General features: G+C 49.9%; 1 protein-coding gene across 43 annotated transcripts in view; it reads right to left on the bottom strand.

Annotated features, from left to right (window-relative positions):
• Positions 1-962: 962 nt before the first annotated feature.
• MROH7 (maestro heat like repeat family member 7) overlaps positions 963-23,957 on the bottom strand; it is a 72,460-nt gene continuing 49,465 nt past the window's right edge. For 20 of the 43 annotated variants that reach the window (XM_054486417.2, XM_054486395.2, XM_054486387.2 and 17 more), the window contains 9 exons: positions 18,959-19,096; positions 16,030-16,144; positions 11,070-11,210; positions 10,210-10,389; positions 9,285-9,440; positions 8,786-8,908; positions 4,676-4,778; positions 2,144-2,206; positions 963-1,283 (listed from right to left, as the gene is read on the bottom strand). In XM_054486417.2, coding sequence (XP_054342392.1) covers positions 1,042-1,283; positions 2,144-2,206; positions 4,676-4,778; positions 8,786-8,908; positions 9,285-9,440; positions 10,210-10,389; positions 11,070-11,210; positions 16,030-16,144; positions 18,959-19,096 — 1,261 coding nt within the window. In that variant the 3' untranslated portion in view covers positions 963-1,041. The remainder of the gene's footprint in view (positions 1,284-2,143; positions 2,207-4,675; positions 4,779-8,785; positions 8,909-9,284; positions 9,441-10,209; positions 10,390-11,069; positions 11,211-16,029; positions 16,145-18,958; positions 19,097-23,957) is intronic. The other 23 variants (XM_054486521.2, XM_054486528.2, XM_054486515.2 and 20 more) reach the window with 5 other exon arrangements.

The following is a 23,957-nucleotide window of genomic DNA, read 5'->3' on the forward strand; positions in this document are numbered from 1 at the left end:
AACGCCTCTCCCCTCTCTCTCTGGGCTGTGTGCACTAAAGGACCGCAGTTGTTCCTTGGTCCCATGTGTCCTGCTCCCTTCCATACATGTTCTTTCCAAACCCCCTGCAGGGGAGTTTCTTCCCTCAGAAGCCTTATCTGACACCTCACCACCTGCTGGTCTATGTACCTCCTCTGGACGCCGCAGCCCGCGTGCTGACCTGCTGTGCTGTTGGTGTCTGTATATGTTTCTGACACTTTCATTAGACCAAAGTTTCTCAACCGTGGCACTTTCGACAATTGAGATGGGGAACTCCTTGTTGAAGGACTGTCCTGAGCAGAGTAGGATGTTTAGCAGCATCCCTGGCCACTACCCATTAGATGATGATAGCATACCCCCCAGCCCCCACAAGTGTAACAGTCAGAAACATCTCCAGACATTGTTAAATATTACGTGGGGATCAAAATCACCCCTGGCTGAGAACCACTGTATCAGACTATGAACTGCTAGGGCCTGGTTTGGGGCTGGGTCTTGTTCACGTGTGTATCATGGCACCCAGAGGAGGGCTGGCCCAGATTAGATGCTCAGTAAATGCTGCTAGAATCTGTGGTGGCCAATTACTGGGCAAAGACCCAAGGGCAGGACTCAGAATTCAGGGTTTTGGGATATGCATGATGTCGTGGGGGTGGGGCTGTCTCTTCTTTCCCTTTTTTCCCTTTCCCCGATGGCCACCCAAATCATCATCTCCTTTTGTTCTTATAATACGGGGCAGGGGAAACTGAGACAATGAGCAGACTTACTGTGTGGCCCTGGGGAAGCCACTTCATCACTCTGGGCCTCGCTTCCTCACTTATACAATATGGGCAAAACAGACTACGTCAGTCAATAGTTATTGACTGAGCCAACAAACCAAGGCAAACTCCTCTCAAAGTGATGGCTGTTCCAGAGCCTGGGGGATGTCCCAGGAGGAAACAATCAAGATGGAGAGGTAAGCCACATGACATTTATAGGGAGCATGGCTGGAGCTCAACCACCCTGAGGAGGGTTGGGGGCTCAGGGACGTCACTGCTTCAAGGACATCTTCCAGGAGCCCAGTGCCTGCATGATCCAGGAGCGCCGCTGGTGGGAAGTGGGCAGGTTCTCACAGCTGGGGCTCCAGCGGTGCGTGGTGGCCGAGTAACACACCCATGAGTCCCCGTGCGGCAGCCAGGAGTTCTGCCAGCAGTTGGCCAGGATGTGGTCCTGGACCTGGGCTGCGTAGATGCACACTGATGCTTCTGGGTCATGTCTCAAGTTATCCAGAGCTGCATCATGGGGAAGGGAGAAGCCTCCTATTAAGACCCAGGGCCCTATGTGGGTCTCATACCTAATCCTTCCCATCTCCATGCCTTGGCTTAGGCACCCTCTGCTTGGCACCCTCATCTCACTTTCCTCCTGGCAATTCAAATTATTCACATTTTTCAGAGCCTGAATCAAAACCTGCCTCCTCCAGGAAGCCTTCCTGGACTGTCCCAGCCTACCTTAATGCTCTCATCATATTCCTTGGTTACAAAGTGAGTCAGTCCCCACTTAAGAGTCACCCTGCACCAAATGGCTTTCGGTCTCACTTTTAAGCCTCATTTCCTTAATGAGATTGTGAGCTCCCCTAGGGTGGGGCTGTGTGTTCTGTCTCTTGGTAACCCAGTGGTACTTAATGCTATACTAACCCTGGATTACAAACTAGTAAAATTGGCAAGGCGCAGTGGCTCATGCCTGTAATCCCAGCACTTTGGGAGGCAGAAGCGGGCGGATCACTTGAGGTCAGGAGTTCGAGACCAGCCTGGCCAACATGGTGAAACCCTGTCTCTATTGAAGATACAAAAATTAGCCAGGTGCAATGGCATCTGCCTGTAGTCTCAGCTACTTCTGAGGCTGAAGCAGGAGAATCGCTTGAACCAGGAGCGGGAGGTTGCAGTGAGCCGAGATTGCGCCACTGCACTCCAGCCTGGGCGATAGAGTGAGACTCCATCTCAAAACAAACAAACAAACAAAAAACTAGTACAACTGAACTGCGTTGAAGACCCTTGTCTTGGGACACATCCCTTCCCTTTCCCTATTACCCACTGTGATTCTACTCACTGTCTCACTGTCCCCTGAAATCTCACCAATGCGGGGCATGACTTACCAGCTTTCACTTCATTCAGACGATCTTCTGTCATTATGCTCTCCATGCAGGGGACCAGGGACCCTTGAGCATAATCCAAGAAGTGAGGGCATTTGTCTTCTGACGTCGACCCCACTCCAACCCATCCTTAGACCAGAGTTCCTCAGAGATGCTTTTCCCATTATCCTCCAGCCCCATACATGAGGACACAAAACTTCATTTGGACCCTGGGACAGATTCCCCAAGAGGGGCCCTGGGAAGGATGGCTGGTCCAGTGGGCAGGATGGCACCAGGATAGGGGCAGTATCTGGGCTGCAGCTGACTCTGACAGTGCAACCTGAGGCTAGCCCAGTACCCAGGCTGGGGCTCAGTTTCCTCATCTGTGACACAGGGAAGTGCTGCCTCTGCTGTCCACTTCTATGGGGAGTTTGAGCAGTAATGTAAGACACTGAGCACCTTGCATACCTGTCAGGCAAGGCTATAGCAGGTCCCTAGAGGGCTGAGACTCAGCTATGCTGGGTCAAGGATATGTTTCTGATGACTCCTCTGATGCATTGCTCATCCCTCCCTTGCTGCCAGCCTGTCAGCCTGGCTCCTGCTGTATTTGCAGGTCCTTAAATGGGCTGTACCTCTCAGAAGCTCCTTCCCTCACTATTGTTTTTTTTGTTTGTTTGTTTGTTTTTAGACAGTGTTGCCCAAACTGGAGTGCAGGGGCATGATCATAGCACACTGCAGCCTCAAACTCGTGGGCTCAAGCAGTCCTCCTGCCTCAGCCTCCTGAGTAGCTAGGACTATAAGCATTTGCCACTATGTCCAGCTAACTTTTTTAGTATTTGTTTTTGTAGAGATGGGGTCTTGCTGTATTGCTTAGGCTACTCTCAAATTCCTGCCCTTAAATGATCCTCTCACCTTGACTCCCCAAAGGATTGGGATTACAGGAGTAAGCCCCCCTGCCTGGCCCCTCACTTCTTTCCCTGGTAATTCCTATTTATCCTTGAATATTCAATTTAACAAGTGGTTCCTCCAGGAAGTCCTTCCTCACCTTGCTCCGGATAAGTTAGGTCCTTCTCTAGGTTTCTTGAGTATCTGTGAGCTTTTCTCTATCTGTTTATACCACATTGTATTTTACTTGTGATTTATGAATTTTATCTCCTACCAGACCAGAAGTTACTTAATCTTAGATCCACTGAGGGGTGAGAGTGGGAGGGCAAGGATCTGAGGATCCATCTGAGGATGCAAAATTGTATACATATATGCATTTTTTTCAGGAAAGTATTCATAATTTTCTTCAGAGTCTCACAAAAAGCCATAACCCAAAAAAGGTTAATAATCATTGCACTACTCTGGGAGCTATCTATGGGCAGATCCAGGCTCTACTCAACTATGTTTCCCCAGCAAAGGCCCTGACGTAGAGATGATTCCCAGGGTGTTAGACATTCCATTTTAGAAGTGATTAATTTGGAGCAAGATTTAAAGAAATCAGCATGTAGGAAGTAGATGTCTCTGAGCAGCCCCCACATTCTAAGGGATTCCTCCAGTCCTGAGCATTTTTCTTCTGCACCAGCATTGATCATGTTAACAGCCACCCCCTATCACCACACCTTCATCAGCATCACCTCCTGAAGGGCTCTTTGTTGTTCTAGCCTAAGCATCACACCTCTCACAGAGTAGGGAATCAACGTTTGCTAAATAAACCGGCAGATGGGTGGATGAATGATCGGATGGATGAAAACAGCAAATTAACTTGGGAAAGGTACTAAAAAATAACACTTCACAAATGGCATCATTTCCAAGCCTCTTTGCAACAAGGTCTCCTGGCCCTTGGTGAAGGGCATGTGGTTATTTGGAGGGAGGGGTGAGTAACTGGGAGGAGACACACCCACTTGCCATCAGAAGGGTCCTGTCAGGGGCTCTGGTCAAGGGGAATGTGCTGTTTGTTTTTGGTGTTTTTTGTTTGTTTTTTTTTTCCAAAAAGAAAGAGTTTGGGATTATGGGAAATGGAAGAATGAAGATTGCTAACACTGAGCACCTGTTTGTGCCATCCCTCCCCTTTTAAAAAATATTCTCATTCAGTCTGTGAAACAGGAGGTGATCCCTATCTTACAGATGAGGAAACTGAGGCTCAGTGGGAGTAAATAATCCAGGTAGGGTGACACAGGAAGGGAACCATGGAACTGAGATTCTACTTGACTCTTTTCACCATGCTGCTTGGCCCCTCCTGCTGCTGTCAATAGGGGATTTGCCCAGGCTCCTGCTAGGCTTGTACCCATGCTGTACTCCAGAGAAAAGCAGCAGTTCTGCCATGTACAGTTGCCAAGGTTGTGACCTGCACAAAGACTTCAGACTGAATCCAGCCTGTGGCTCACTTCCTAAGCCATGATTTTAGAGTGGGGAAAACCATTCTAACTTGCACCATGGCTGTCTGGTGGCCAAGCCCTGCACCCAAAGGGAGGCACCCACCCAGGTGCTGAAAGGGCTAGCAGCCTGGGAGGAAACAAATTGGAGAGCAGGCAGAGCCCTGGCAGCAGGATGACTTATGCCAGGGCAGGTTACCTATGAACATGACTGAGCACTTCCGGAGGGAGGCCCGTGAGTTCTTTGCATACTCCAGGCTCTGGCTGAGGAATATGAAGGCACTGTCTTGGTGGGTGTTCACCTAGGACAAAGAGAAACCCCAAAAGTGCTGACCTCTCAGAGGAACCAATTGCCCATCCACCCTTCTTGAAGCTAGGAATGGTGACCCTCACCCCCTGCCTCCTAAATACATCTGCTCCCTCTGCATGAGTCCCCCAGAGGCCAGGGCTTATCACCTCTTAGCTGATTACAACAATCACTTTGATAATGTTCCTGCGGGTGCCTCCTCTTCCAATTTATCCCCCTGCTGCAGTCAGAAGGAAAGTTCTAAAATGCAGATCCAGCCAGTGATGGGAATGGACATGGCATGTGAGGGACATAGGTAAGGAGACAGTTTGACCAGGGTGAAGGATTCGAGGTATAGAGCAATGGGGATAAACTGGAGAGTTAGGGGGTCTTAAAAGCCAGACAGAAATAGGGCTTACTCGTACATTAGGAAACAAAAAGGCAACATTGATTTATTCTTAATAGGACAGTGAGAAAGCCATGTTTTGGGTAAAATAGTCTGACAGAGGTAGTCACGATGGATTTGACAGGTAGAAAGTGGGAGACAGTTGTCCAGCTAAGGAGCTTGTCCATCTAAGGAGCTGTTGAGGGAGACAATGAGAAATCTGATCTGATTACTCTCCTGTTGACGACCTATGTGTATCAAGGCCTAAGCTCCTCGGCCTGGCCAGAACATGATCGTGTTCTGGGTCTGACCTTCCTTCCAAGTCTCAGCTCCTTCCACTGACTCCACCTGTCATGCCCACCATGCTGCACTCTGAGGACATGACCAGCTATCCCCAGATATGCACCTTCTACAAGAAATTGCTCCTATTTGGAGTGCCCTTCCCACTCTTCTTCACCTCATAAATTCCCTCTCATCTTTTAAGCCTCAGCTCAGATGCCACCTCCTTCCCGAAGCCTTCCACAGCCCTTAGGCAGAGCTCCATCCCACCACCCTTGATGTTTCTAGCAGATCTTGCTCATCCTTTGTCATGACACCTATGACACTGTGTTGTAATTATTTATACTGGTCTCCCCCCACTGTATCTCGAGCTCCCCCAAGAGAAGGGGCCATTTCACTCAGCTAAGAGTCTCAGCACCCTGGACAGGGCCTGGCTTGCAGCCGGTGCCCAAATGAATGAATGAACAAATGAATGAAGAGGTTACCAGCCCCTTCTTTTTTTTTTTTTTTTTTTTTTTTGAGACAGAGTCTCGCTGTTGCCCAGGCTGGAGTGCAGTGGCACGATCTCGGCTCACTGCAGGCTCCATCCCCTGGGGTTCACGCCATTCTCTTGCCTCAGCCTCCTGAGTAGCTGGGACTACAGGCGTCCGCCACCTCGCCCGGCTAATTTTTTGTGTGTTTTTAGTAGAGACAGGGTTTCACCATGTTAGCCAGGATGGTCTCGATCTCCTGACCTCGTGATCCGCCCACCTCAGCCTCCCAAAGTGCTGGGATTACAGGCGTGAGCCACCGCGCCCGGCCACCAGCCCCTTCTTAAAGCTAAGCCTGGAGGTTGACCTTTAAATGAGCAAAGCTCTTGATGGCCTGAAGAGCAAAGAAGAAACTGAGGACCCAGAGGGGTTTAATGTAGAGGTCACAAGCTGGCAGCCACAGGCCTCGGTAGCCTGCAGAGCAATGACAAGCACAGTGTTTAAAACGTGCTACATTCAGCCGGGTGCAGTGGCTCACATCTATAATCCCAGCATTTTGGGAGGCTGAGGTGGACAGATCACCTGAGGTCAGGAGTTCGAGACCAGTCTGACCAACATGGAGAAACTCCGTCTCTACTAAAAATACAAAATTAGCCAGGTGTGGTGGCATATGCCTGTAATCCCAGCTACTCAGGAGGTTGAGGCAGGAGAATCACTTGAACCCAGGAGGCGAGAGTTGCGATGAGTGGAGATCATACCATTGCACTCCAGCCTGGGGAACAAGAGTGAAACTCCAGCTCAAAAAAAAAAAAAAAAAAAAAAAAAAGAGCTACATTGAATGCTAATTCATGTCCTATAAAAATGTAGGGTTTCTGACCGGGCGCAGTGGTTCACGCCTGTAATCCCAGCACTTTGGGAGGCAGAGGCGGGCAGATCACCTGAGGTCAGGAGTTCGAGACCACCAGTCTGGCCAACATGGTGAAACCCCATCTCTACTAAAAATACAAAAAAAAAATAGCTGGGTGTGGAGGTGCATGCCTATAATTCCAGCTACTTGGGAGGCCAATGCAGGAGAATCTCTTGAACCCCCTAAGGTGGAGGTTGCAGTGAGCCAAGATCGCACCACTCACTGCACTCCAGCCTGAGTGACAGAGTAAGACTCTGTCTCAAAAAAAAAAAAAAAAAAAAAAATAGGTTTCTAGCTTTTCTCATGAAACCAGAGGACCTGGCAAGAGAGGGGCCTGCACGGTGAGCTTGAGCCCTTCACCCCTACCTTCAACGGGGCCTGGGCTCTCCAGGGTGCTCAGCGACCACCACTTCCACACCACTCATGATTATCTGCCTGGTCACTGGTCACTGTAAGCATTTGAATTAGTGACCCTGGCCAAGCACTTCTTCCAGACCTCTATTTCCCACTGGAATGTGATGGTAATATCATTAGACCCTCAATTGCAGAGGCTTTGAGCATTACTGATAACAGTTCTGGCCAAAGAGCTTTTCTCAGTCCAGTAACAATTTGTGGCTTTGTATATTTATGTTAGATTGGTGTGGGGAGTGATCGACTCCCCACTCAGATGTCCCTTCACATGGGAGGGATTAATTCCCCCAACTCTGGGCATCGTCTGGGCTGAGAACTGCCTGGCCCAAGGTCAAGCCCTTCCCAGGGTGACTGGCATCAAGTGACAGATGAACACAGGAGTATACAGACCTGACCCCCAGGCCAAATTTGGGAATCTCATGGCAGTGTTGGCTGAGACCTCTGCTGAAGCTACATTGCAACTTGACTTCTCCCTTTGTTATTCCTGTTTCTTCCGCTCCCTTCCATGGGTATTGGTCCCAGGGGCACTCCCTCATATGCTCACTGCTGCCCACAACAACAGGGAAGGTAGATTGAGACCACGGGCAAAGCTTCCCAAATGACATGTGGAGGACTAGGCTGTATCCTGCAGAGTTGTGCTTCTGTGTGTGTGTGTGTGTGTGTGTGTGTGTGTGCGCGCGCGCGCGCGCATGCATGCGGCTTGCTCCTACCTCATGATGTTCACAGGTATCACTGAGAAAGGAAGCTCTGTGGTTAAATAAGTTTGGGAAACTATTATATGAACAACCATGAACACATTTCCTCAGCACAAAACATCTCAGAGCCTTTAGCATCCTGATTTAGCAAATCTCCAAGAGGAGAATGTCAGTGCAGTATTTCCCAAACTTACTTGTCTTCAAACTTCTTTTCCTCCCTCTGGGGCATATTTTGTGAGACTGGTGTTGCAGGTAATACACTCTGAGAATTGATGTTGTAGAAAAGGAGACAGTGTGGCCCTTGAGGCAGGGATCTAATACAAGCAGGCTGTGTTTTAACAAGACCATTCTGGTGGCCTGGGTGGGAAATGGATTGGAGGGGATGGAGTTAAAGGCTGGGAGACCCCTTGGGTGGCTGGGCCAATAGCCTAACCAAGGGGTTTCGGTGCCCTGAATTAAGGGCAATGACGGTGGCAGGGTGGGGAGGGAAAAGCAGATTCCAAGATACTCAGGATATTTAAGATTGATCAAATGTGGAGGGTGAGAGAGATGAAGGAGCACAAGATGACTCTAGGTTTCTGCCTGGGGGCTCTAGTGGGAAAAGGAGGAATTGAAAGGAAAAGGCACAGGCTCAAAAGAGACAAGCTGAGCTTGAAGTGCCCATGATCATCGTGAGAGGTATGCAGGAAGCCACTGAACAGAGAATACTAGAAGTCGGGAGAGAAGCCAGAGGTGGAGAGGAACGTTCCAGAGCCAACAACTTGTAGTTGGTCATGGAAATAGGACGCTGGTGGGAAAAGAAGGAAGAGAGAGACACAGAATTTGCCACCTCCAACACACTTGTAAGAAACCACTCTACTCTCTGGGAGCACTCACAAGGCACTTGCAAATTTTGGCCACTGTCTGCTGCTGGTTGTCCCAGGGCTTCCGGCTATAAGCTCTTTTTGGCAACTCCCAAGCCATGAAGTAAGAACAGCGTAACAGAGTCTTCACACATTTCTGGGAACCAATAGGAAGAAAATATCAGAACCGCGGACAGCCAGACTATGGTCCAGAAAAAGGGATTTTGAAAACTCAGTTTCTATTTGAAATTGTACAATTGAAGCTGACCATTTTTAATTTTTTAATTACTATTATTTTATTTTTATTTTGCCCATGATTTAGGACCTTTTTCTTTTTTTATACATCAGCTATGACCAGAAGCTGGCCATGTTGAGGAAGAATCTTGATGTGGGCGCCTTTAGAAAACAGACATGGCTGGACATACATAACTGCCCCCAGGATTGTTTGTGACTCTGGCTTGGTTAACGTAAAAAGAAGTGCACCCACAGGGCCCGAGGGAGGGGTAGAGGGTGCAGGGCCCACGCACACTCACCTGGCTTACCTTGGCGTTGCCCTCCTGCATGGTCAGCAGTAGGGGCACCAAGGTGCTGACCAGCTGCTCCTCCATGGCCTGAGTGCGTGGTGCCCGAAGCTTCTGGACCACCTTCCCATACAGGTTGATGCAGGAGGAGCGCACGTCCTCTCGTGCCTGGGGAAGACCAAAGGCTCAGAGAGGGTCCCTCCTCTGGGATGCCACTCACTGCGGCTGATTCAGAGCCATTGTTCCTCTCACTCAAGTCTAGGTCTGGAACTGTCCCGACTCTTCCCAGCCAGACCCCCACTAACCTAAAAGGCACCTGAGTGCTAAGTAGGAAAATGCCTCCCTCCCCTCCTCTGCTAGGAACAGTTTAAAGAAAAAAAAAACTGGCCAGGTGCCGTGGCTCATGCCTGTAATCCCAGCACTTTGGGAGGCTGAGGCAGGGTGGAGGGGGGGATCTCGTGAGTCCAGGAGTTCAAGACCAGCCTGGGCAACATAGGGAGACCCCATCTCTACAAAAAATGCAAAATTAGCTGGGCATGGTGGTGCATGCCCATAGTCCCAGCTATCAGGTGGCTGAGGTGGGAGAATTGCTTGAGCCAGGAAGGTTGAGCCGAGATCTTGCCACTGCACTCCAGCCTGGGTGCCAGAGCAAGATCCTGTCTTTAAAAAGAAAGTACCCCCTCTAGATGAACCAGTCACAATAGATGACCCTCTCTGGGGAGACTCGATTGTGAAAGAAGAGCTTCCTCTGTCAGAACCAGTTAGAATAAGGAACCTTTACAAAAAGATGTGGACCAGCTGGGACAAAGTTCCTCTCCCAGTAGGCTGACCCAACCCTGCCCAGGTCCCGATGGGGGCATAGGAGGAAATGCAGCCCCCAAGGTAGTAAAAGACCCCCTCTCGATCCCTCCTGCTCCTTCGCTCTGTGGGGCCTCACGTCGCTGAAGTGTGGTAGCAGGATCTGCAGCATCTCCACATAGACCGCACTGTCCATCAGCTTCCGGTCCCGCCCCTTGAAGACAGCCTTGAGGTTGTGGACCGCTTCCACCACCAGCATCCCATCCATGTTCTTCAGGGCCTTCACCATGGAGGGCAGGAGGGCCTTCACCTTGGCGGTCTGTGGGGCAGGAGCATTCGGGATGAGGGCTCCTACCTGAGCTAGCAAGTAGGAAGAGACCCAGCCTCCGATTCACTGAAATGAACTTGGTGGCCCAATCCCCACTTCCAGGCCTTGGCCTATGCTGTCCCACCTGCCTGGAATACCCTCACCCAACCTCTTGCTGCTCCTCGAAGCCCTCTTTGGCCTCACTGACTCCTTGGCCAGGACCCCTGAGGCCCTTTGCTGTCTACCCCCTTCGTTGGCTCTAGGTAGATGACACGCTGTGTTGTTAGTTAGCTTTCTGAGTCTATGTCCTGTCCTTTCATAGCAGCTACATCATGAGCTGCAACAGTGCCTGGTAGAGAAAAACAAAGCACTTTTAAAAATGCTAATGATGCAGCAACAATCTGGGCTCAGTTTCCTTATTTGTAAAATAGGAATACTTGTGCCACCCTTTGCCCTTCCTATACACACTGCCTTTAGAATCATTGTGAAAAACCTAGATTAGAAACTATTCAAAAGGAATAAATATATAGATTTTTAAAGGATATCTATTTTACAGATGGGACAACTGAGGCTGAGATAGAAATGATCTCTGATTCCAGCTGTGGGCTTCTGAGGTACTATAATGGTGAAGCTCTGTCCTTCCTCCAGTCTGGGGCCTGGCTGGGCCAGGCTTTCCTCTGCCTCCCACTCACCTTCTCAGACCTGCGGGCCAGGATGACCAGGCCTCGAATGGACAGCACCTTCATGATGGGGTCGTGGTGGCTCAGGCCTTCTGCCATCCGCCCCAGAGAGTATTCCTCAGGGATCCGGCGCACCTGCTCCATCTGGAGGAGCTGAGGGAGCAAAGGGTCATTACTTCCCAGGCTGAGAGGGGCAGGGCAGCCCCCTGACCTCCCGTGCACTGGGATTGCACATTGGATACCAGGCTCAGCTCTGCCCAGAGCTTCAGACTTGCAAAACCAACAGATTGCTGGAAGTCTCTGTCTGATGTCCATCAGCACCATGTGGCAAAGCTGAGTGTGTCACTCTCCAGCTCTGAGCCCCTGTGACTGCTCGTTGTTGCCTTTCCCATCAGGCCTGTGCCTGCCCTGTGGCCTCATTAACAGCAGCGTGCCCACCCTCCAGCCTACACCCTCACCGCCAGCCAGCCAGCTTCCAACCAAGCTGTCCCCTGTTCTCTGAACTACCCAGGCTGTTCCACCCCTTCTGTGCTGGCAAAATGCCCTTCTCCTGGGATGCCCACCTCCACTCTGACCCCTGCCACCTCGCAGGGCTCCATCCAAAACTCAGAGCCTTAAAGCTAGGCTTGACACTGCCCGTAGCCTCATTTAGGCTGACTGCCTCCTTCCCTGGGCCCTTGGGTGCCCTGGACTTCCTCCTGAGGCGACACCTGGAAATCTTCAGTGCCTCCATCTGCCTCCCCTATCCAACAGGGGATCTCCCTGAGGACAAAACCCGAGTTGTTCCTCCATGGGCCCCTGTTAGCTAACATCAACTCTGGTGCGGAATATGTGCTCAGGGACTGCTTGCTGCATGAGTTCAGGTCCAACATGAATCTTGGCTCAGGCCGGGCACGGTGGCTCATGCCTGTAATCCCAGCTACTCAGGAGGCCAAGGTGGGTGGGTCACCTGAGGTATGGAGTTCAAGACCAGCCTGGGCAACATGGTGAAACCCCCGTCTCTACTAAAAATACAAAAAATTAGCCAGGCATGGTGGCACACGCCCCAGCTACTCGGGAGACTGAGGCAGGAGAATTGATTGAACCTAGGAGGCGGAGGTTGCAGTGAGCCAAGATCGCACCACTGCACTCCAGCCTGGGTGACAAGAGTGAGACTCCACCTTGAAAAGAGAAGGAAATAAAGAAAGAAAGAGAGAGAGAGAGAGAGAGAAGGAGGGAGGGAAGGAGGGAAGAAGGAAGGAAGGAAAGGGGAAAGAAGAAAGAGAGAGAAAAAGAAAGAAAGAAAGAGAGAAAGAAAGAAAGAAAGAAAGAAAGAAAGAAAGAAAGAAAGAAAGAAAGAAAGAAAGAAAGAAAGAAAGAGAAAGAAAGAAAGAAAGAGAAAAGAGAAAGGCAGGCCAGGCAAGGTGGCTCACACTTGTAATCCCAGCACTTTGAGAGACTGAGGCAGATAAATCACCTGAGGTCAGGAGTTTGAGACCAGCCTGGCCAACATGGGGAAACCCCGTCTCTACTAAAAATTAAAAAATTAGCTGGGTGTGGTGGCAGGTGCCTGTAATCCCAGCCACTCAGGAGGATGAGGCACCAGAATCACTTGAACCCAGGAGGGGGAGGTTGCAGTGAGCCAAGATGGCGCCATTGCACTCCAGCCTGGGAGACAAGAATGAAACTCCATCTAAAAAAAAAAAAGAAAGAAACTTGGCTCCTTTCCTCCTTAGGCATGCCCTCCTCTTGCACTCCCTGTGGCAGGGTTAGCACTACCAGCCACCCATCGTCCAAGCTGCACACCGGCCTCACCCTCATCTCCCTCCTCTCCCCCACTGGCCTCTCCACCCACGGCAGCCAACAGGTCTTTGATGCCTGCTGTGTCACTCACATAAACGCTTCTCCCCTCCATGCCCTTGCCTGACATCTCCTGTGACTGTTGAGCCTGTGTGTCTGCATTGTGGGAGGAAGGAGCTGGGGAGAGGCAGAGCTGGAGGAGCGGGGCAGGACAGGTTACCGGGGGAGGAGGCAGAAAAGGAAGGGCTCTACCTATCCCCCGTCCTCCACCAATTCACACCACCAACATTCAGGCCTGCTGTGCACAGCTTCTGGGCTGGGCACTAGAGACACGGAAAAGAGTCATGAGAACCCTAAAAGCAATTTAACTGACCCACAGAGAGCACTTCCTATGTGCCAGGCACTGTTCTAAGTGCTTTATGTAAACCTGACCACTCCAGGAGGTGGTCAAGTCATCATGCTCATACTACAGGTGAGGAAACTGAGGCACAGGCAGGTTAAGTGACTTGCCCAAGGTGGCACAGCTCCCTTAAGGAGTTCACCTGCCACTGGGAGAAGTAAGGACACACACCATCACAGCAGAGAGGGCAACAGGAAGCCAGGGCGGAGGGGACGAGGGTGAAAGCGGCGTCTGAGCTACATCAAAGTGCCACGGCTTTAATGGCGGGGCTGACTCTGGCCAGGAGCAGGCACCTCTTCTGGGGAGGTGGAAAAGACTGAACCTGGGCGAAGACCCTTTCTGCAGGGCAGAAGGGCCACTGCTCAGGAGTCCAGAGAATGTTGGGGACAAGTTAAACCTAGAGTCCCTGACTTTGTGGTGGACACAGGAATGCCCCATAAGGTCTGGCAAGATCCAACCTCCCTCCTCTCCTGCAAGAACCCATGTGGTAGCCACTAACAGACTTAGAAGTGCCTCTCCCAAGAAGCTGACCAAAATAGAGGACCGTGTCAGGCAGGCCTGTTCTGAATCTCTCTGGACTCTCTGAGCTCTGTGACCTTAAAAAATTCCCCTTAACTAACCTAAGCATGAGTATCACAATTCCTTCTTGGCAGGGTTGCTGTGCAGATTAGTGAGATAACATTTGAAAGAGGTCAATACAAGTGTTTGGCATACAGTAGGCCTGTAAGAAATGGTAGTTTCCCTTTCTCTTTCCCTCACCATGGTCAGGGAAATTGGAGTTAGAACTGGATGGAGCTGGGGCTGGAACCCAGGAGTCCCGACCCCAAGGCCAGGTTTGCTCTCCCTGGAGGTGACGCATTCTGCTGGTACCTGCAGTATTTGTTCAGGCACTCCTTCATCCATCCCATCCCCACTTCTTGGGGCCCTCCTAAAGCTGGACCTGGGGGTGCAATACCAATGTGACATGGTCCCTTCTCCCAACTCATAGCCCACCTGCAGTGGCAGAAAAGATGACAAAAGTACCTAGGATGCCCACGCTGCCTCTTGTTCATTCGGCAAACTTTAAGGTTCGGCTTAAATGTCATCTCCTCCAGGAAGCCTTCCTTAACCTTCACACTATCCAAGCAGACAATGAGCCTCTTGCCTCTGAGCTTCACTATACAGATCCTAGTGATAGCCCAGACCTGCCTCATGACAACCATCAGGTCACAAGAACTAGGCAAGCGTGGCGGTTAAAAGAGTGGGCTTTACACTGTCAGTCAACAGACAAATGGATAAACAAAATGTGGTATGTATATGCAATGAAATATTATTCAGTCTTAAAAAGTAGGGAAACTTTGGCCAGGCATGGTGGCTCACACCTGTAATCCCAGCACTTTGGGAAGCCAAGGCGGGAGGATCATTTGAGGTCAGGAGTTCGAGACCAGCCTGGCCAACATGGGGAAACCCCGTCTCTACTAAAAATACAAAAATTAGCTGGACATGGTGGTGCTTGCCTATAATCCCCGCTACTCGGGAGGCTGAGACAGAAGAATTGCTTGAATCTGGGAGGCAGAATTTGCAGTGAGCCAAAATCACGCCACTGCACTCCAACCTGGGCAACAGAGCAAGACTCCATCTCAAAAAAGAGTAAGGAAATTCTGATGCATGCAACAACGTAGATAAATCTTGAAGACATTATGTTTAGGGAAACAGCCAGGCACAAAAGGACAAATATTGTATGATTCCACTTACATAAGATACCTAGAATAGGCAAATTCATAGAGATAGAGAGTAGAATAGAGGTTACTAGGGGCTGGGGGAATGGAACAGGGAGCTTGTGTTTAGTGGGTGTCGAGTTTCAGTAGTGAAAGATACGAAAGTTCTGGAGATGAATGGTGGTGATGGTTGCATAACAATATGAATGTATTAATGTCATTGAACTGTACACCTAAAATGGTTAAAATGGCAAATTTTATGTGACGTATATTTTACCACAATTTTTTAAAAACTAAAAGGAAAGGGGAGGGTTTTGAGCCCAAATGTCTTTATTTGAATCCTGGATCTGCCACTTACAAGCTGTGCGGTCTTGGGAAAGTTTCTTAAATTGATGCCTCAGGGGTTTTTTTTCTCTAAAATGGGGCACGGAAGAGTATCTGAGTCATAAGATTAGTATGAGACCAAATGAATCAATGTGTGTCAAGCTCTTAGAACAGGCTTGGAAGATATTAAGTGCTCAGTAAATATTAGCTGTTATTATTAGCAAGTCTCTTCTGGGTCTGTCCCTACCAACTTCTCCTGACTCACCTCTCCCCAGCACCTCCCCAACACACACTCAGCTTAGATGTCACCTCCTCCAGGAAGCCCTCCCTCCCTGATGCCTCCCTCCCTCAAGTCACTTGTTTCCCCACCACAGCCTGGATGGCCCTATCATAGCCCAAGTCACTCACTGGCATCACCCCCATGTTATAACTGGGGTGTCCTCTGTGTCCTCTGCCACACCAAAAATTCCTTGAGGGCAGGGTGGAGTCAAATTCACATTTATGTCTGGCGCCTGACACACAGAGGTGCCCAGCAAAGGTTGGTGGTTCCCTGGGCACTAGGGGAGTCTGGTTAAGAGTGGAATGGGGTAAAGGGTGGAGAGACAGGGAGAAGAGGGAGGGAGACCAACAAGATCATCACAGTCAAGAGAAATCATGCCCATGGGAAGGCTTTGTAAACTATAAAGTACTGTTTACATAGGACAAATGACCAGTGACGTGAACCGAGGCCCGGGAGAAGCTCCCGCTGTGTGCCCGCTGCCCCCGTTGGTACCTCCACGAAGAAGGCGGTGGCCGTGATCCTGTGCTTCTCGTCGCCTCGCTCCAGGAGCGGGATGAGCAGGTAGAGGATGCGGCACAGCTCCTGGCAGGAGTACTGCACCATGGCCCTGGGGGTGGGAAGGGGGAGTAGTCCCCTCAGGTATCCAGCCCCAGGGGGACCTGTGGGGGGAATTTGCTTGTGACACTGGAAATCCTGGGTAAGCCAGGATCACCTGGATTCCTTCGTTCCCAGGATTTTCCACCTTGGGATCTCAGAGGTCATCTGGTTTCACTGCTTCATTTTACAGATGAAGAAACTGAAGCCCAGAAGGGGAAAGAGTCTTGCCTGAGGGCACAGCACAAATCAGTAAGAGAGCCAGGCTGAAGACCCTCAGCTGCACAGGACCACGTTAGGCAGCAGAGAGAGGAAGGAGAGGATGTGAAGGCCCACTCACCAAGCGCCAGGCAGCAGGCACATGCTTTCACATTGTTACTCCATCTGATCCTTCGAAGCAGGTTACTGTTATTATCCCCATTTCATAGATGAGGAAACAGAGGCTCTAAGTGTGAACTGCCCACGGTCACAGAGCTAGAAAATGGCAGGGCTGGAGCCCCAACCGAGGGCTCGCATTCCAGCTGCGTCGCTCATTCTACTAAGCCAGTGGTCCTCTAAGTGCCACCCCCATTCAATCAGAGTATCAGCATCAGCTGGGAGCTTGTTAGAAGTGAACCATCCCAGGCCAGGCGCGGTGGCTCAGGCCTGACCACTTTGGGAGGCTGAGACGGGCAGATCATTTGAGGTCAGGACTTCGAGACCAGCCTGGTCAACGTGGTAAAACCCCGTCTCTACTAAAAATACAAAAAAAAACTGGCTGGGTGTGGTGGTGCATGCCTGAAATCCTAGCTACTTGGGAGGTTGAGGCAGGAGAATCACTTAAACCCAGGAGGCAGAGGTTGCAGTGAGCTGACATCGTGCCACTGCACTCCAGCCTGGGCAACAGAGTGAGACTCCATCTCAAAAAAGAAGCGCACGATCCCAGACCTACTAAGCAGGAACTCTTAGGGTAGGGGGCACAGCAACCAGTGTTTTAACAGGCCCAGCAGTTGATTCCGTTGCACACTCAAGTCTGAGGAGCACTGCATTATGCTCCACCATCAGTGAATCCAGTGCAGTCTGACAATCATGCGTGGAGTGTGGAATGAGACAGCTGGGTTCAAATCCTGGCCCCAGCACTAGCTGTGTGACTTGGGGAAAGATGCTTAACTTCGCTGGGCTTCCATTTCCTCATGTATAATGCTGGGATAATAATAGTGGTATTTCACCGAGGGACGTGGCTCACGCCTGTAATCCAAACAGTTTGGGAGGCCAAGGTGGGCAGATCACCTGATTTCAGGAGTTTGAGACCAGCCTGGCCAACATAGTGAAACCCTGTCTCTACTAAAAATACAAAACTTAGCCAGGCGTGGTGGCGCATGCCTGTAATCCCAGCTACTCTGGAGGCTGAGGCAGGAGAATCGCTTGAACCCAGGAGGCAGAGGTTGCAATGAGCAGAGGTCACACCACTGCACTCCAGCCTGGGCGATAGAGCAAGACTCTGTCTCAAAATAAATAAATAAATAAAAGTGCTCTTTCATCAGTCATGGTGAGGATTAAATGGGATCATGCATGTGACAGATCTCTGCAAGGTGCCTAGAGCATAGTAAGTGCTCAACAAATGTGACTGTATCCTGAGACCCTGGGGAAAGCACCACCCGGGGCACTCAGGGTGCAGGGCTAAGATGCAGGCTCTCCTGCGGGAGTCACAGCATTGGAATCAAGGTTCTCCCTCTTGACCCCATGGGAAGCTGTGCGTGGCCTGGGGAAGAGCTTTAGTCTGGGTCAGCAGGTCACTTCCCAGCTCTGCCACGTCCTGCCTGTGTGACTTTGGGCACATGACAATTCCTCTCCAGACTTGGCACGTTTCTGTGCAAAATATGTATTAATCACCCCTGCCCCACCAGTGACTATAACTATAGTAAAAATTAGCCTGTGTGGAGCTCTTACCATATGCCAGGGGCTGTTCAAAGTACTTTTTTTCAGGCTGGAGTGCGTGGTGCCATCTCGGCTCACAGCAACCTCCACCTCCTGGGTTCAAGCAATTCTCATGCCTCAGCCTCCCGAGTAGCTGGGACTACAGGCATATGCCACCACACCCAGCTAATTTTTGTATTTTCGGTAGAGTTGGGGTTTCACTATGTTGCCTCTGCAGACCTAACTGACACTTAACCATCATGTACTACACATTCAAATGGGAAAGAACAAAAGAATATACACAAAATATCAGAAACACATTGTTGATAACTGTGTCTAAAAGGCAGGTTCAAGCTGTTCTTGAACTCCTAACCTCAGATGATCCACCCGCCTCAAACACGCAAAGCACTGGGATTACAGGCATGAGCCACTATGCCTGCCCTGTTCAAAGTACTTTAATTAATCCTCACCCCAACCCTCAGAGGTGGGTCTGACTATTATTTCCATGCTATTGAAGGAGAGTGGAGACTCAGAGGGAAGTAACTTGTCCCAGGTCACACAGGTGGCAAGTGGTAAGCTGGGATTCAGATGCAGTCAGGCCATCTCCAAGGCCACACCTCAACAACTTGGTTATACCACCGTTTCTGTATTGGCATGGGAACTAAATTCATAATGCACTAAGGAAAGGTGCTTTGTGGATAGTCTCAGTGCTCCACAATTGCCAGGAACCTCTGAAGAGTGAGTGCCATCTTTAACATTTGTGTTGTCTACCTGCCAAGGAAGACAGCACTCTCCCAGTTGTAGAGAAGAGGTGACAGGCTGAGCAAAGGGTCTTGCCCAGAGAGAGATGCAAACCCAAGTCCGTCTGAAGATCCTGAGGTCCCCCTCTTTCTCCCTCCCACCCCAACCCCAAGGTGGTCCTGGGACTCACCTTGCCAGCAGGGCCACTCCACGGTGGTGGCTCTCCACCTGCTCCATGAGCTCCCAGCCACCCTGGTCCTCCAGAAAGGTGGTCTCATAAGAGCAGCCCATCCTCAGTAGCAGGGTTTTCACCACTTTCACCATCCAGCTGCCAAGACAAGGCAATTGAGACCTCATGCCTACCCAGGCCCTAGCAGGCCAAGCCTCCCTCCACCCCAGCCTCTCCTGCCATCTGGCCTGACAAACTTCTCTTCACCATGTTAGGTAGGGGTATTCAGTGTATCCACAAAGGGTGGTTTTTTACAAATAATCATTAGCTTTTAGAACAAGAGAGGAAACAGAAGCAAAGTCCACCTCCCTATGAAGGCTGTGCTTTTACCTCTGGGACCAGCCTCTCTCTCACCCTCCACTCCTCATCAGCCATGGGCTGGGCAGGCAGCCTCTCTGCTCACTCACAGTCTCCTATCTGGGCCAAGTCCTCCAACTCGGGACACTTAAGGAGTGATTCTCAAACTGGATGTCCAGCAGCAGCCCTTGGGGAGCTTTTATGACCCACCAACTGATGAGACTGGGGCTCTGGCCAGTGCTTGTCAAGCTCCAGAGTGAGCCTAAGAAGCCCTGGGAGGGCACTGACATCCTACTCTATGCCTGGCACCATACTGTGTGTTCATACATGGGGGAGAAAGAGAGAGAGAGAGATCAGACAGAGGTTTCTAGATACACACACACACACACACTTTTTTTTTTTTTTTTTTTTTTGTCGCCAGGCTGGAGTGCAATAGAGCGATCTCGGCTCACTGCAATCTCCGCCTCCTGGGTTAAAGCAATTCTCGTGCCTCAGCCTCCCGAGTAGCTGGGATTACAGGCATGCGCCACCACATCCGGCTAATTTCTGTATTTTTATAGAGACGGGGTTTCCCCATGTTGGCCAGGCTGGTCTTGAACTCCTGATCTCAAGTGATCTGCCTGCCTCAGCCTCCCAAAGTGCTGGGATTAGAGGCGTGAGCCACCGCACCCAGCCTATATACACTTTTACTAAAATAAAAGCTGACACTGTATAGAATAGAGCTTACATTTAAACAGTTTTCCAGAAACCTAAACATTTGCTGAAAGAGTTTATGATGCACTTTGTGGACATACCTCAGCTGGTACTGAGAGCTGGTGGCTCTCATGATTCAAAAGAAAGGACTTAAGTAATTAGGTAATCCTCAGAAATTTGCCCTTCATTTTCATGTTTTTGCTTTTGTAAAGATCCAGTGTGAAAATAAAAGCTTCTCCTGAGGCCAGAATTTTGGAATCATTCAACCTCTGTGCTTATACTTTGAAATGTGTGCTATCAATGATAGTCCCCTACTGGCAATGCCTCTAGCATTCAGAGTTACAAACAAAAGGGAGGGAGAAAGACAAGCAGGCTCAGAGTGTTGTCCAATTCTCCCATCAGCCATCTCCACTAGCTGAATGGCTAAGCTGAGATGTACAGGTTTTTGTTTGGAGAAGAAAGGTTGTTCTCTTCAAGTTCGGGCACTAGCACCTTTACCTAAGACAGAATGAGCCTCCTGCATATGCTCCTCCAGTGACTGGACCACCCTCCCCTCCCTGTGTGTCCCTATCTCCAGGGTCATCGTTTTGGACACCTTCTTACAAACTGGCTTGGGCACAGATTGAGCTCCGGAGCTCAAAAGGGAATGACCTGACTTAGAGGTTCCAGATAGCCACGGCTTGGCCAGTACTCCCAGTCCTCATTTGTGTTGCGTGATGAATATATATTTAGGCCAAAACTTCTGAATTCGCCGGGCGCGGTGGCTCACACCTGTAATCCCAGCACTTTGGGTGGCCGAGGCAGGTGGATCATGAGGTCAGGAGATCGAGACCATCCTGGCTACCACAGTGAAACCCTGTCTCTACGAAAAATACAAAAAATTAGCCGGGCATGGTGGCAGGCACCTGTAGTCCCAACTACTCGGAGGCTGAGGCAGAAGAATGGCGTGAACCCGGGAGGTGGAGTTTGCAGTGAGCCGAGATAGCCCCACTGCACTCTAGCCTGGGTGACAGAGAGAGACTCCATCTAAAAAAAAAAAAAGAAAAAAAAAAACTTCTGAACTCAGAACTGCATCATTCGTAGTTGATCCTCTCTGTCATTTCACCTCACTCCCTCAATCAGGCTTCATATTTTCACAAAAGTGATTCTGGGTTTCCCCTCCCCCTCCCTCCCTGACCCTAAGGTGGTCCCAGGCCTCACTTCCCTCCCTTCTCACCCCACTCCCAAAGTTATACCTGCAACAGCCCAAACAGCGCCCGTGCTGCTTCGTGAAAAAATAGAGTTGAAACTCTTTGGAGGAGGGCTGTGCTGTGGGTGGTGGGGTGGCTCTTGTGTCCCCAAACACTCACTCTGCAAGTTTCACCCTTCTAAAAGGCTTTCTCTGCAAAGTGGAGCAAGGGACACCTTGAAATATTTATTCTCTGTCCCTGCACTGGGACACCAGAGCCAATGATTGATCTGACATGGAGTTGCTTTCTTTTTTTGAGATAGGGTCTAGCTCTGTCACCCAAGCTGGAGTGTAGTGGCAAGAACATGGTTCACTGCAGCCTTGATCTCTTGTACTCACTCGACCCTCCTGCCTTATTCTTCCAAGTAGCTGGGACCACACACCTGACTAATTTTTTATTTTTTTGGAGTGATGGGGTTTCGCCATGTTGCGTAGGCTGGTCTCAAACTCCTGACCTCAAGCAATTCTCCTGCCTCAGCCTCCCAGAGTGCTGGGGTTACAGGCGTGGGCCACTGCACCCAGCTGGAGCTGCTTTAAAGCCCAGGGCTGCTGAAAGTTTCACCTTCCTGGAAGGCACAGAAACTGGACTTCACAGGACAAGCTCTCAGGCCACTCCCACCTCCTCCTTCAAACCCAAGCTGTTTGCAGGGGTAATTGCACTCATTACCAGAGCCTGACTCTCCTCTCAGGAGGATGTGACCGCCTTGTGTGCTGACGCCCCATGGAGCTATTCCACCTCATCACTGCAGTCTGGAGCACCAGCAATTTGCTCTGGTGCCATACCCCAGAGGATTCATTTCCTGTACAAATCACCACAACCTGGGTGGCTCAAAACAACAGAAACATATTTTTTTCGCAGTTCTAGAGGCCAGATATCCAAAATCAAGGTGTCAGCGGGCCGCAGCCCTCTCAAGAGTCCAGGGGAGAATCCTTCCTTGCCTATTCTGGCTTCTGGTGGCTTCCAGCATTCCTTAGCTTGTGAACACATCACTCACTCTCTGTCTTCATCAGCCTTCTCCCCTGTGTCTGGGCCTCTCTTCTCCTTATAAGGCCACTTGGCATTGGATTCAGTGCCCACATGGTTAATCCAGGAGGACCTCATCTTGAGATCCTTAATTATATCTGCAAAGACCCTTTTTCCAAATAAGGTCACCATCATAGGTTCTGGGCAGACATGTCTTTTGGGAGCCACTATTTAGACCACGACATCTCATGGCTTTTCTGGCCCCCCTTCAGCCTGGCACATGCCTGCCTCTGCTTTTTCTGCCTCTCAGGCTGCTTCTGAGACGCTGAGGTGAGGTGGATACTTGGGCACTCCTCCAGCTTCTCCTTGATGTCCTCAGCTGAGCCATGCCCTCTGCATTGGCAGCTCATACCTTTCATCACTCCAAGGTCAAGAATTTTTTCCCATATGTGTTCCTCCTCCCACTCCAGAGCCTCCTTTTTTTCCCCTTGTGTTTTCACCAGAGCCCGTCAGCCTTCTGGGCAATGGTCTCAGGGCGGCACCTATGAGCATGAGCAGGAGGGGAATGGGAACTGGCCGCACTGCGGGCAAATGGTGTCTTGCTGGGATGCGACCCTATCTGGTCCTCACAGCACACCTATGGGGCAGGAATCATTTATCTATCTCATAGGCAAGGAAACCAACTGCCAAGAGGTAAAATTCATTTACCCAAAATACAACATTCTAGGTGATGAAGCCACGATTTGAATCCAAGACCTTCAGACTCAAGCCCACTACACAACTGTTTGCCCTCTGCCTTTCTAAATGCACCTTTCTGTGCATAACACAGAAAGTGTTATGCACACTCCTGTCATAACAATAGGAGTCACAGAAGAAAAAACTGATAAACTTGGCTACATAAAAAACATTTCTGGCCTGGACATGGTGGCTTACACCTATAATCCTAGCACTTTGGGAGGCCAAGGTTGGAGGATCACTTGAGCCTAGGAGTTTGAGACCAGCCTGGGCAACATGACAAGACCTCCATCTCTACCAAAAAAAAAAAAAAAAAAAATTTTTTTTTTTAGAGACGGAGTCTCGCTGTGACGCCCAGGCTGGAGTGCAGTGGTGCAATCTTGGCTCACTGTAACCTCTGCCTCCCAGGTTCAAGCGATTCTCCTGCCTCAGCCTCCTGAGCACCTGGGATTATAGGCATCCACCACCACACCTGGCTAATTTTTGTATTTTTAGTAGAGACGGGGTTTCACCATATTGGCCAGGCTGGTCTTGAACTCCTGACTTCAAGCGATGAAGTCAGGCTCAAGCGAGAGGATTGCTTGAGCCTGGGAGGTCAAGGCTGCAGTGAACCATGTTTGTACCACTGCACTCCAGCCTAGGGAACATAGTGAGACCCTGTCTCAAAAAAAAAAAAAAAAAAAAAAAGAAAGAAAGAAAAAAAGCAAACTCGATGTCATTCATAAGAGAAACACATACTAAAACTACAGCAAAATTCCAATTTTTTAACTCTAATATTGGCAAAGATAAAAATGTTTTATAGCACATTGTGTTGGCGAGGGTGTAGGGAAATAGATACTCATACACTGCTGGTGGCAGTGCCCTCCGTGGGAGGCAATTTGGCAAACTGGATGTTTTAGGAGTCACTCCATTTTATCCTTCATCCTGCAATGCTCAGGAGCTTTTTCTATCACCTTAACACGTAATGCAGAAGCCCTTTGATGTGCCCATTCTACTTTCAGGAATTGTCCTACATATAAAATCACACGTACACATAAAGACAT

Source organism: Pongo pygmaeus, chromosome 1, assembly GCF_028885625.2.
Source record: "Pongo pygmaeus isolate AG05252 chromosome 1, NHGRI_mPonPyg2-v2.0_pri, whole genome shotgun sequence".
NCBI lineage: Eukaryota > Metazoa > Chordata > Mammalia > Primates > Hominidae > Pongo > Pongo pygmaeus.